This window comes from Cnephaeus nilssonii, assembly GCF_951640355.1.
Source record: "Cnephaeus nilssonii genome assembly, chromosome: X".
Taxonomy (NCBI): Eukaryota; Metazoa; Chordata; class Mammalia; order Chiroptera; family Vespertilionidae; genus Cnephaeus; species Cnephaeus nilssonii.
In genome coordinates, this window is record NC_137071.1 from 129,467,192 (window position 1) to 129,479,946 (window position 12,755).

General features: G+C 39.6%; 1 protein-coding gene across 1 annotated transcript in view; it reads left to right on the forward strand.

The window, feature by feature from the left end:
* Nucleotides 1-12,755, forward strand: part of MAOB (monoamine oxidase B) — a 64,534-nt gene that overhangs the window by 36,980 nt on the left and 14,799 nt on the right. The window contains exons 4-7 of the mRNA XM_079765757.1: nucleotides 3,068-3,172; nucleotides 3,895-3,986; nucleotides 10,189-10,330; nucleotides 12,513-12,662. Coding sequence (XP_079621883.1) covers nucleotides 3,068-3,172; nucleotides 3,895-3,986; nucleotides 10,189-10,330; nucleotides 12,513-12,662 — 489 coding nt within the window. The remainder of the gene's footprint in view (nucleotides 1-3,067; nucleotides 3,173-3,894; nucleotides 3,987-10,188; nucleotides 10,331-12,512; nucleotides 12,663-12,755) is intronic.

The following is a 12,755-nucleotide window of genomic DNA, read 5'->3' on the forward strand; positions in this document are numbered from 1 at the left end:
CCTCTTTTCATGGGAGGCTCCAGATGTGCTTGTAAAGGGGCATTGTGGTATTTATTAAAATAATAATAACATTCTTATAAGCATTCTCTCTCTCTATTATCTCATTTAATCCTCATCTCAGCCCTGTGCTTTTCCCCACATTTAACATGATGAAAGTGTCAGGGATGTAAAGTAATTTACCTAAGATCAAACATTAGTCTGTGTCTTGAGCCAATGCTCTCAACCTCTAGATTATGGTTGGCAATGCCTTTTGTGAAAAGAACACTATATGTACAGTAATGATAATATTAGTTAGTATTTATATATTTACTGTGTACACCACACTTCAGGCACATTGGTTCTTGTTCACCAACCTGGAAGCTCTCTGAACTCCCTTGTTTAGGGGTTTTTATGAAGGTTTCATTATGTAGGCATAATTGATGAAAATCCTTCTCCATTTGGTGATTAAATGAATCTCCAGCCCTCTCACCATTCCTATAGGTCCAGGGATGGGTTAGAAGTGCCAACCTTCTAATCACATAATTGGTTCCTCTGGCAATCCTGAAGCTATTTGGGGGTCCACAAAAAGTCGCCTCATTAGCATAAACTCAGGAAGGGTTGAAAGAGGTTTGTTATAAGAAATAGAAGACACTCCTCTCAACCCTATCGCTCAGGAATTCCAAATGTGTTGAAATTATTGTGCCAGGAACTGGGACAAAAACCAATGATATATTATCACAATATTGTGCTTCTGTAGTAAATTTTTTAAACCATAACGTATCTGTACAAGCATGCAATTTTGCATCCCTTTAATGGTGGGTATTTTAATAAGCATTTTATACTTGTGTCTATTTAAAACCACATTAGATATATTAATTAAACTGAATATTAGAGCTGGGAAAACTGTCTTTTGTGTAAATTATTTATGGAGAATTTTAATCTCTTTTAGTGAGATAAAGTGTTCTTTTCTCTAAATTAAGATTATATGTAAGCTAATTCAGCTGACAGAGCATGTTAAAATGATCGAAGAGAAGACTTCAATATTTAGACATATACAATTCATTGGAATTTGGAGATAATGTGGATTCTAACTCCAAGGTCCTTTCCTAAATAACTCAAAAAATATAATAAGAGATGTTTTGTTGTTGTTTTTAAGGTCCTTGGAGACATTTTTAAGATGGCAAATTCAGTTTTGCTCCTGGCACAAACTTTCATATGAACATTAATGGGATTTTAAAATTAACATCTATAATGTAAAATTGAGCTTTGCCTTGTGTGCTTTGCATTTGATTACAAAGTTTCTCCTCTTAATTTTCTCTTTACAGTCTGAGTATGTTTGTAGCCATACAACTATTGCTGTATTTTTCATTTTCACTAACAAGTCATTGGTGAGGATCATGGAGGAAAAGATTGGGAATTCCTCACTAATCCTCCCAAAAGAAAACATTCCTATCCTCATATGAGGTCCCACCCCCATCTTCTCCATTTTTCCCAACATGGACAATTCCGGGCCTTTCATGTACTTCAGTGCTGCTTGCAGGTTCCAAAAACATTGCCATGCTGTCTGCTCCTCCCTCCAGCTTCACCCATGTGATGGTACAACCAGAAGACAGTGCCAGTGCCAGTTCCAGGTGCTTTGAAATGTGAACACATGAACAGAAGAAAGCCATTTGCCTAAGTAGAGCTTTCAGCACTCCCCATCCACCTCCTTCATGGGGAAGATAAAATTTCTTTTCTCCTAAATTAGAAATACAGATAAAAAGTAAAACTTCATGGCCCAAATGTAGTCTTTGCGAATAGTTGTAAAAATCATTGAGTTCTGGAGGGCTGCACAGCCTACTCCAGCTTCCCACAGTGAGAGAGGCAAGATTCCCAGGAACAGCAGAGGAAAAACTCCTTGGTAGGGAAAGGTTACTTACTACCAAGGAGCCAGATCTAAGAAGGGCCAGGCCATCTCTTTCTACTGGCAGAGACAGAGTCAGCTTCAAGAATAAGATGGCGAAGGGGCTACCCATAAGGGACAGAAATCGGGTGTGGGTTCTTTGTCTCAAGGGGAAAAGGGTCAAGAGAAAAGCAGGACATCTGGAGCATTGAAGTTGATATTAGTGAGGTGCATGTCACCAAGCCAGGTTGTTTATGAGAGCTGCTCCCCCACTTGTGAGGTGGGGAATGCAGAAGGCAGATTTCAGATGTTTTTACTGAGCCCAACGAAGCTCACAGGCTACAAAATAAGACCATGTGATGATCAAGTTGGTTGCTGTTTTCAGCAAGTCTGCTTTAAAAAGTCAAACATAAATCTTCATGGTAGGAATTCTGATTCTAGGAATGTATCCAAATGAAATTAATAAAAAAAGTGGACATGGATTTATGCGTAAGTCGTGGCTCTATAAATGACAGGACATTCATCATGATCACAGAACTATCAGCAACATACATTTAGTTAGTGCATCCTGTTTGCCCTGTATAATCTCAGTTAATTTCTACAATATCGCTGTGAGATGGGTATCATTATTCAAAATCTAAAGATAAGGGACCAACAGATGTTGAGCAACTTGCCTATAGTCACACAACTATTAAGTTTCAGAGCCCATTTGAATCAGTTCTGTTGGCCTCTTGAAAGTCATCCTGCACTTCTTCTGTAGTTCTATTCCAGCACTTCTCAAACTTTTACATCCTTGAAAATTATTGAAAACCTCAAGTAGTTTTTCTTCATGTGACTCTACTTATATTTCCCGCATTAGGAATTGAAACAGAATTTTTAACAATATCTATTAATTCTACTAAAATAATAATAACTCTATTATACATTTAAATATTTTTATGAAAAAAGTTTCTAAAACAAAAAATCAAGGGAGTGGCATTGATTTACATTTTTATCTATCTCTTTCACATCTGGCTCAAATTTATTTAGTTAACACAATTTTGTTTGAAATCTCTTTGATAAAATGTTAAGTAGAGTTCCAAGACCACAAGGAGTGTGTATCACATATTGATAACATGATTTTGCTTGCAGACATTCTACTTGGCAGATTTAAATACTTTTATATTGTAGTAAATGTTTCCTTTAAAAATATTTTATATCTCACAGGGAAAATCATACAAATTCAAGGGCCCATTCCCACCTGTGTGGAATCCAATTACCTACCTAGATCATAACAACCTTTGGCGGACAATTGATGACATGGGACAAGAGGTAAAGCTTTTCAAAGCTTCTGTGATTACATTTGTATTTTTCATAAGTTTAGTCCTTAAAAGAAAGGAGATGCAACATATCATCAATGCCTAGCACATTGTGTAGCTCATAGTAACTATCAGTAAAGATTTTTGAAATGAATAACATGAACTTGTTTCTAACCTCTAAAAGAATGAGATACCCAACAGATTGCTATTTGTATATTACTTATGAAAGGGGAGAAGATCATATATTACTCTCCCTTCTTAGGTGATGTTTCTAATCTAGAAAATCCTCAGGACATAACAAAACAAGACTTCCAGGTATTTGAGTCACTACCCTGTTCAAACCAGTAACCCAAAAGAAGATACACACAGATCTTGACCTGAAAGTCCAGTTTAGATGTGATTTGGTATGGCTGTCTAAGCCTTACTAAGGAGATGAACTTGTAAATGTTCTCCCTACATAAGTAACTTCCTAATTGCTATTTGGAAACAAGCTGATTACAACATAGCCTTCATTTACTGTGCAGAAAGTATTATCATAAATTAAATATGGATCATGTGGTATATATCAATAATAGAAAAGCTACACAGGCAGCATTGGATTTGTAGCAAAAGTCACGATTGGGGGATTTGAAAAACTTATATTTTCCTTCTTTAAGTTAGAGTTTTTAATACTATTGAAATAGTTAAAGTATAAAATTAAATCTCCGTGCCCCCCGAATCCTCATCTGAATGTAGATTCCCAGTGATGCCCCATGGAAGGCACCCCTTGCAGAAGAATGGGACCACATGACAATGAAGGAGCTGCTAGACAAGATCTGCTGGACTGAGTAAGACTTTCCGTTAGACACAGGAATTTATTGTGACCATCATTCAGGTTAATTTAGAATACTATTAAACAGGAATGGGACAAGTAACTACTTAGTGTCTAAAACCATGCCATTTGGCCAGGAGGAATGCTGAGAAATATTGAAAATGGGTTCTGCCCTAAAGGTGTCAGAGTTTTGCACCACCAACCTGGTATTATCCCATAAAATACCCAGATCAGACCAGAATGTGCCACCTCCTTTGCTTAGAACAGCTTAAAGACCATTAGCTTAAATATTTATCAAGTTGTTGATGTAGGAATACTTTTGTGCTTCTCACTTGTGGTCAAGTGTAGAGATGTAGCATCTCTAATGACCATCTCTACACTTGTGTTTGAAACACCGTATGGGTGCAATTCTTCAAGGATTTGAAAAGAACTTCTAGAGAATGTCTGTATAGTTTACAACTGTAGAGGAAACATGTATTACTGGATTGACTGCTTTTATTAAATGAAAAGCATGTAGTGTTGAAAGCAACTATTCATGAGCCAAGCATTAAATTCTAGTTGGAAGTGCTGGGGACTATACTATATAAACTATATGGAGTCTATCTATATAGATACCACTCACTGCTCTTGAACAGCAAGGAAAATGGAAAGGGTTGTGAGTTCATGGGCCTGGTGAATTTGTGGCAAATGAAGTAAGAAAAATGGAAGCTAAGTTCAAGGAGACTGTCCTCCCATGCTTCTTGGAATTTAGCTTCAAGAAAGAGAGAGAAAAGAAGACAGAGAGAAAGGCATACAGGGAGGGATGAAGGGAGAGAAAGAGGGATTCAAATAATTATTTTTAAAAGATAAAATGTAAATTTCTAATAAAAGAAGATTGCTTAAATTAATTATGGACATCTAAAAATGTAATACTCTACAGTCTTTTTAAATTATGTTGTAAAATAATATTTAATGGCTTGAAAAATATCATAATATTAAACATAGACAATCAGGCTGTCATTGAGTATGTACAATCCTAATATATAAAAACCCAGGGTCCATAAGTTCCAAAACGACCAAAGGCTCGACCGACCAGAATTATCTATTATCACCCTGTTGGGCATTTTGGTTACTTCTAGTTTTTAGTTATTATTATTATTATTATTATTAACATATAATTACCTGTGAAAAAAACTCTGTGCTTCTCCTATGTCTTTAACCTTTGAAAGCAACCAATTCTGGAATAGTAAAAGCCTTTTATTGTCATGAAGTCAATGCCTATTATTAATTATAATCTTTGAAACACTTAGCTAATGCTATTTACCACTTTTTTGAGATTTTAATTTGTAATATAATTTATTTTGATTGTAATGAAATTGCAGAATTTATTTTCAATTATATACACTAGATTTTCAAAATATTAATATTAAACATAGAAAATCAGGTACTTAATTACCTGCATTCATTTTATAACTTATGTTATGAAAAGCTTTTAATAAATTCATTTCAGTCTTTTCTCCCCAGAGAGCTTCAAAACTTTTTGAAGATCAGATTAATTATGTACCTTTGGGATCATAGAGATCTGACTTTTTCTATCATAGTCCTTGGCTTAGTCCTTCCCTTAGTGAAATTCTAGGTTGTTGGCTGGCTGACAAAATAAAGCATGCCTAGATATTAGGGATATATGAACACAAGGTAATTTTCTAACTTTTCTTAATCAAGATATAAAAGATAAATATTTTATAGTTTTAAAAGCACAATCATATATTCAAAGACAAATGTTCACTCTTAGAGTTATTATTTATAAAATGCTTTTTGGAAACTCATATTAAATTTGCAATATGGTCATCTATGTAAATATCCTTTTCAAAACCTATAACTAGAAAAAATGCATCAGACTGAGACTAGTGATTGTCTTTACGAAAGCAGAAATGTGGGAGATACTCATTCTCTTATTTTTTATTTTGTGAATTTTCCAAATTTTATATGTGCATACATTTTTCATGCAGAAAATATAATAACATTTATCTTTTAAAAAGTCAACAGGGCAAAGAATAAAAAATTATTGCACTAACTTCCTTGACCTTCTATCCCTCAAATATTGTTCTTCTCATTTCTTTTCTCACTAAAGCTTCCAGAGTAAATCAAATAAAGTATTAAAAATGGCCTGACCCTCCAGAAAGAATTGCTTTTAGATCTCTCTCCATTTCAAACCAGGACTATTTTTTCTTACCAAATTGTCAGCAATAATAACTGCAATCATAGCAATGTGTTTATGTTTAATATTGACTGTATAGCTAGGCCAATATTGTTTTAGTTATTTATTATTCCCTTTATCTTATGCCACCTCAATTTATCTATAAAACAAGGGATACAAGAAACATGACATCAGGAAACAGCAAAGGATGTTTTCACTTTAAAAATTTTAAACCAATATTTGGGTATTTGCTTTAGATTGATGCCACAAATTGCCTCTGCAAAGAAAGCACAAGTCAGCAATTTCCATCCCTCCAGTTATCCTGGGGAATCTTACAAAACTAACTCTAAGTTACTCCAACATATGTATTATACTATTTGCTGACTAACTGATGGGGGACTTCACAAAAGTTCTGTCAGATTATTATGGCTGCAAACATTGTCAGTAACTAGTATATGTGCCAGGTGTGATTCTACAAACCTCCAAAGTAAAGGTACACTAGAATAGAGCGGTGCCTCTTGGTGAGTCAACTTGACGGTTGACTAATTATAAAGCATTCTGAGGTATTAAAATAATGAGGTTTGAATCAGGTATGATGTGGTTTGATGTACCATTTTGTGAGTTGTGTACTACATATTACTAACCTCTCTGAGACTGTTTTGAACTTAGGAACTGGGGGAAAATAGTAAAAATTATTTAAAAATAACTATGTTATAGTATTACTAGAGGCCCGGTGCATGAAAATTCATGCACTGGAGCGGGGTCCCTCAGCCAGGCCTGTCCCCTCTCACAGTCCAGGAGCCCTCAGGGGCAGGAGGTGACCCAACAATCAGGGGAAGGTGACACCCCCCATCACACCTCTGCTGCTGCCACAGCTGGCAGAGCAAGCCTCAGCTGGCCCTGGTTACCTGAGCCTCAGGCAGCCCTGGGGGGCTGGGCAGCTGCTACTCGAGGCTTGCCTGTGCCTTGGGCTGGCCCTGAGCGGCTGGGGGGCTGAGGGGACTGGGGGATTCTGGAGGCAGGTGCACAGTGCGGCTGGACCTGCCTAGGGGTGGGCCTGGCTGTGCTGTGCACCTGCTGCCCCAGCGGGGCTGAGGGGCCTGGGCACTGCCATCTTGTGGCTATGGGCGCCACCTTCTTTGTGAGGGCATGATGGTCAATTAGCATATTCCCTCTTTATTAGATAGGATGACAATATAATAAGACAATGAGTTTAAAAACCAAAGAGTGAAAGAGTTCAATAAATGGAACACAGTATGATTTATTCCACCCATAGTCAGCAGCACTATCAGGTGGCAAATTCTAAGTCAGACATAACCAGATAAGCAATACACAAAATTTATGTAAAAGTCAAAAGGATGACTGGTCCTTATTAAAGATCTCAAAATACACATTACTGGTGAATTTTCAAGTGTGTTAGATATAACTGAGTCATTAGAATCATATGAAACCATTCATTTTCTGGTATGCCTGTAGATAGGATATAACCTCTTGCCATTTACCTGACATTTACAAACAAAAGTTCACCTATCTACATGCTATTCATTGACTTTCCCCTCATTAATTCTTTGAGCTTGTCTTCCATTAGGCAGTATAATGAATGAATAGATAACTATGACTAATTCTGGGTTTGGTACATCAACTAGTATATTCTTTGTGCATTATAGATAATTTAAAAATAAAGTTTAGTTGATATTTCTCATCAACCATTCATTCAGCCACCCAACAAGTAATTATTGATAAGTTACTATGTTCCAGGTACTTTTATTAAAGGGGATACTATGGTGAACAAGAAAGTTAAGATCTATATATCATTGGTAATATTCTAGAGGAGGAGACAGTAATAAAAATAATAAAATAACAATTAATATAATTTAAGACAATGAAAAGAGTTCTAAAGATAACTAACTATACTATAGTAAAATGATAGAGGATGCCAGGGTTCTGGGAATATGGAAGTTAATGCTCATTTTCATAGACACATAAGAGTTCTTCTTTCTGAGGAGACATTAGAATAAGTAGAGAGGCCACAGGAAAAGATATAGAAGGTAGGCATGGGCTATATCACTTAGGACTTTGGAAGCCACAGTAAAAGATCTGAATCTTATTCTGGTTTTGGTCAGATGCAACTAGAGGGTTATAATCAAGGGAATATCATGACTTGACTTACACTTCAGAAAGAGCACTATGGATGGTAGGGAGGCATAAAGTGTCTGGCTTCAAGTGTAATGAGTAGATTGGGTGTAGATAATTGCAATTCTCCTGGCAAGAAATTATGCTAAATTGATTGTGAGGAAGGTGGAGTAATGTGGCGAAAGACAATAAGAATTTCAGATGGATTAGATGAGGGGATGCCGGGGTTCTTGTCCCAGCCTTACAAAGGGTTCAGCATTCTGGAGATAGGGGCTGCGCGTAGATGATTAAGAAGGAGTCCAAGGACGAAAGATAGTTTTGAAAGGCATTGGGGGTCAGAAGAACTTCCAGCTGAAGGAGCTAGAAGACTCTCCTTGTCTCAGGACCCTGTGCTTTTTATTAAACACATTTCTCCCAAGGCAAGGTGGAAATATACACTTCAAAGGGTAAGGTATCAAAGGGTTTACAGAGATTGTCAGTTTGGGGAATAGCCTAGAGCTGTTCAGGTGTTTGGCCAACAGGAGGCAATAAAATCCCCTGAGCTGTCTAGCAGTTAACAATCCCATTCAGGTTTGGGGGAAGTGCCCTTTAGCCGTTTCCAACAGGTAAACTACAGGTGACTCAACCCTGTTGAGCCCCCAAGCTTCACCAACCTTTTGGTAAATCTCTTGTAATTATTACACGCTGGAATTGGTTCTCGGCAAGGGGAGAGTGATGGAAAGAGAGAAATTAAGGTTGATTTCTAGAGTGTTGGCTTTAGCAATTGGGTGAAAGGTGATGCCTTTTACTGAGATCGGGATCACTGGAAGCATAGCAACTGTGTGAGGAGAAATCATGACAGCACAGAATATGGAATACAAGCTGATTCTGTATAAGGTATTTTGGTTAAGGGGAAAATAAATCTCATATTTCCCAAATGTCTAATGCCATATATATATATATATATATATATATATATATATATATATATATATGCTTAATATGCAAATCGACCTGATGGCAGAACAACCAGTTGCTATGATGTGCACTGACCACCAGGGGGCAGACGCTCAATGCAAGAGCTGCAGAGCTGCCCCCAGCCCTCGGGCCCCAATCACCTGATTGGGGCCTGTTGGCCAACCTCTTGGTCCCTCCCCCACACCAGCAGGCTCCAATCACCTGATGGGGAATGGGGAACCTAGGGTGGGTGGCAGCAGAGGTGGGCAGCGCCAGGCCAAGGTGGGTGCAAGTGAGCACGGCCCTAATATAAGGTGACCAGATTGTCCCGCTTTTGGATTCTTTTTGAAAGAATCTTTCCAAAAATAGGGACTTTTTAAAATGCCGTGGGACGTGGGACAACTTGTTAAAAATCAGTTTTGTCCCGCCAAAAGCGGGACAATCTGGTCACCTTACCCTAATAGCCCCACCAGTCACCCAACACACAGATGGCGACCGACAGTGGGGGGGCAGGGCCTGCAAGTGGGCGGGAACAGCCAACCTCTCCATCCCTCCCCCCAGCTGGCAGGCTCCAATTGCCCAATGGGGACTGGGGAACAGGGGGTGGGTAGTGGCGGACATGGAAGGCACCAGGCCAAGGCGGGTGCAAGCAAGCAGGGCCCCGATCACCCCACTGGTCACCCCACACATAGAGGGCCACCAGTGGCATTGATGGCGGGGGGTGGGGCCAGCTACCAACAGCTGGAGAAGATTGTCTCTGATTGCAGGCCAGGCCTAGAGACCCTACCCATGCATGAATTCCATGCACTGGGCCTCTAGTATTTAATAATACAGGATTCTAGTGACAATTCTCTGTGACTTGCTAAGTTTTGCCAAACTTACCTAAATAAATTTATTGCTTGAATAATTTCCAGAGAATTAAGTTGATGCTCTTTTGCATTTGCTAATTTTTCTCTTGTTTCTTCCTGAGTAGATCTGCAAAGAAGCTCGCTACTCTCTTTGTGAATCTGTGTGTCACTGCGGAGACTCATGAGGTCTCTGCTCTGTGGTTCCTATGGTATGTGAAGCAGTGTGGAGGCACAACCAGGATAATCTCAACAACCAATGGAGGGCAGGTACCTATCCATACCTCCACCATTCCAGCAGAAAATCACCACTGCCAAAAATTAAAGATTGACATCATCCTTCAGTCATGAATGGATGGGATGAATCAAGAGGCAGTCTTGTGGCTCTCAGAACTATATCATAGCAGCTCAAGGTGACTTTTGTGAGGGACAGTCTGTTTCTTAGGTACCCAATGTAAGAACCAAGCAGCCAATGTAATTTTAAGATTAGGCTTCTTAGCCTGGCTGGCATGGCTCAGTGGTTGAGCATCACCTATGAGCCAGGAGGTCACAGTTCAATTCCTGATCAGGGCACATGCCCAGGTTGCAGGCTCCATCTCCCATGTGGGGCATGCAGGAGGCAGCTGATTAATGATTCTCTCTCATCAATGATATTCCTATCTCTCTCTATTCCTCTCCCTTCTTCTCTGAAATCAATAAAATACATTTTTAAAAGGATTAAGCTTCTCTCTTTTATATACTTACTAGAGGCCCAGTGCATGAAAATTCATGCACTGGAGGGGGGTGTACCTCAACCCAGCCTGTCCCCTCTCATAATCCAGGAGCCCTCAGGGGTGGGAGGTAACCCAGGCAATCAGGGGAAGGCGATGCCCCCATCACACCTCTGCTGCTGCCACTGCCGGCAGCACAAGCTTCAGCCAGCCCTGGTTACCCGAGCCTTGGGTGGCCCTGGGTGGTGGCTGGGTAGCTGCCATCCAATGCTTGCCTGTGCCTCAGGCAGCCCTGGGTAGCTGAGGGGCTGAGGGGACTGGGAGACTCTGGAGGCAGGCACAAGGAGCAGCCAGACCCACCTGGGGGTGAGCCCGGACATGCCGCATGCCTGCCACCCCAGTGGGGCTGAGGGGACTGGGCACTGCCATCTTGTGGCTGTGGGCACTGCCATATTTGAGAGGGTGGCAGTCAATTAGCATATTCCCTCCTTATTGGCTGTGGGCACCACCATCTTTGTGAGGGTGTGATGGTCAATTAGCATATTCCCTCTTTATTAGATAGGCTAGGAGAACATCTGATGAACATGATTAGCACTTCTTGGTAAATTCAACAAGGAAAGTCAGAAATGCATTTAAACTTAAAACACACACATGTGGAATTCATTAATTCATTCATTGCCTATTTCCTGAGCCCCAGCATTGTATAAGGCACTGTGTTAGGTATAGTAAGAAGTGGTTTAGAGTTCTTATATAATCTGCTTGGTAGTCATTTTTCTTTTCTCTCCTTCTTTGTCCTCACCCTCTTCCTCTTCATTCCCCACTTCTTTCTCCTTTCCTCATTCTTTTCTTCCTAAGCTTATTTGAAACAGTCTTTTAAAAAATTAACTGAGTCCAGCTGGTATGGCACAGTGGTTGAGCATCAACCCATGAACCAGGAGGTCACGGTTCAATTCCCAGTCAGGTCACATGTCCGGATTGTGGGCTCGATCCCCAGTAGGGGGGTGTGCATGAGGCGCCTGGTCAATGAGTCTCTCTCATTGATGTTTCTATCTCTCTCTCCCTCTCCCTTCCTCTATCTGAAGTCAACAAAAACAAATTAAAAGTTAATTGAACTGAAAATTTTGGAGGAGGCAGTCAGTTCAACTCTGTAGAACATTTGCAAGCTTTAGCAGGGCTCAGAAAAGATGGTGCAGTGGCCACAGAAGCAGCAGGCACCTGACCCAGAATGAGATGGGCAGCTTGAAACAGGGAGTAGGTTGGTCTGGGGATGAGTGAGCCAGGGAGGTTCTGAGCCTGAGTAATACGAATGGGAAAAAACAGGCTCATGCAAGTCATGGCCCAGCTGTAGGTATAGCTTCACCAGACCCAGCAACTCAATAAAAGGATGCAGATGATACACAGAGCAGGGATAGTGACCAGGCAGATAGGGCATAGGGTCAGGGTGAGATTGTCCAGCTGAGGTTGGAGCCTGGAAATCTGCAAAAGCATAGCCTGGAAGTTGACTGTTAGAAAAACCTGTGATTTTGTCAAAATCCAGCTATCACTAGTTAGACAGCAATGGTGAAAGACACTTCACAACAGCAAAATGAAAATTTATATATATATATATATATATATATATATATATATATATATATATATATATCTCACAAAAAGATATGTGAGAAAAAACTACCAATTTAATAATTTATACCCATTACTATATTTCCTGCCTATCTTTTTAATCTTTGTTTTCTTTCCAGGAGAGGAAATTTGTGGGTGGATCTGGTCAAGTGTGTGAGCGGATAATGAATCTCCTTGGGGATCAAGTGAAGCTGGAGAGGGCTGTGACTCACATTGACCAGACAGGAGAAAATATCCTTGTGGAGACCCTAAATCATGAGGTGTATGAGGTAACCAAGAGCCTTAAACTAAGGAAAAGAGGCCAGAATCCCATACATAACCAAAGCTTAAATAAAATCAAGAATGTTCCAGACTTTATAGAC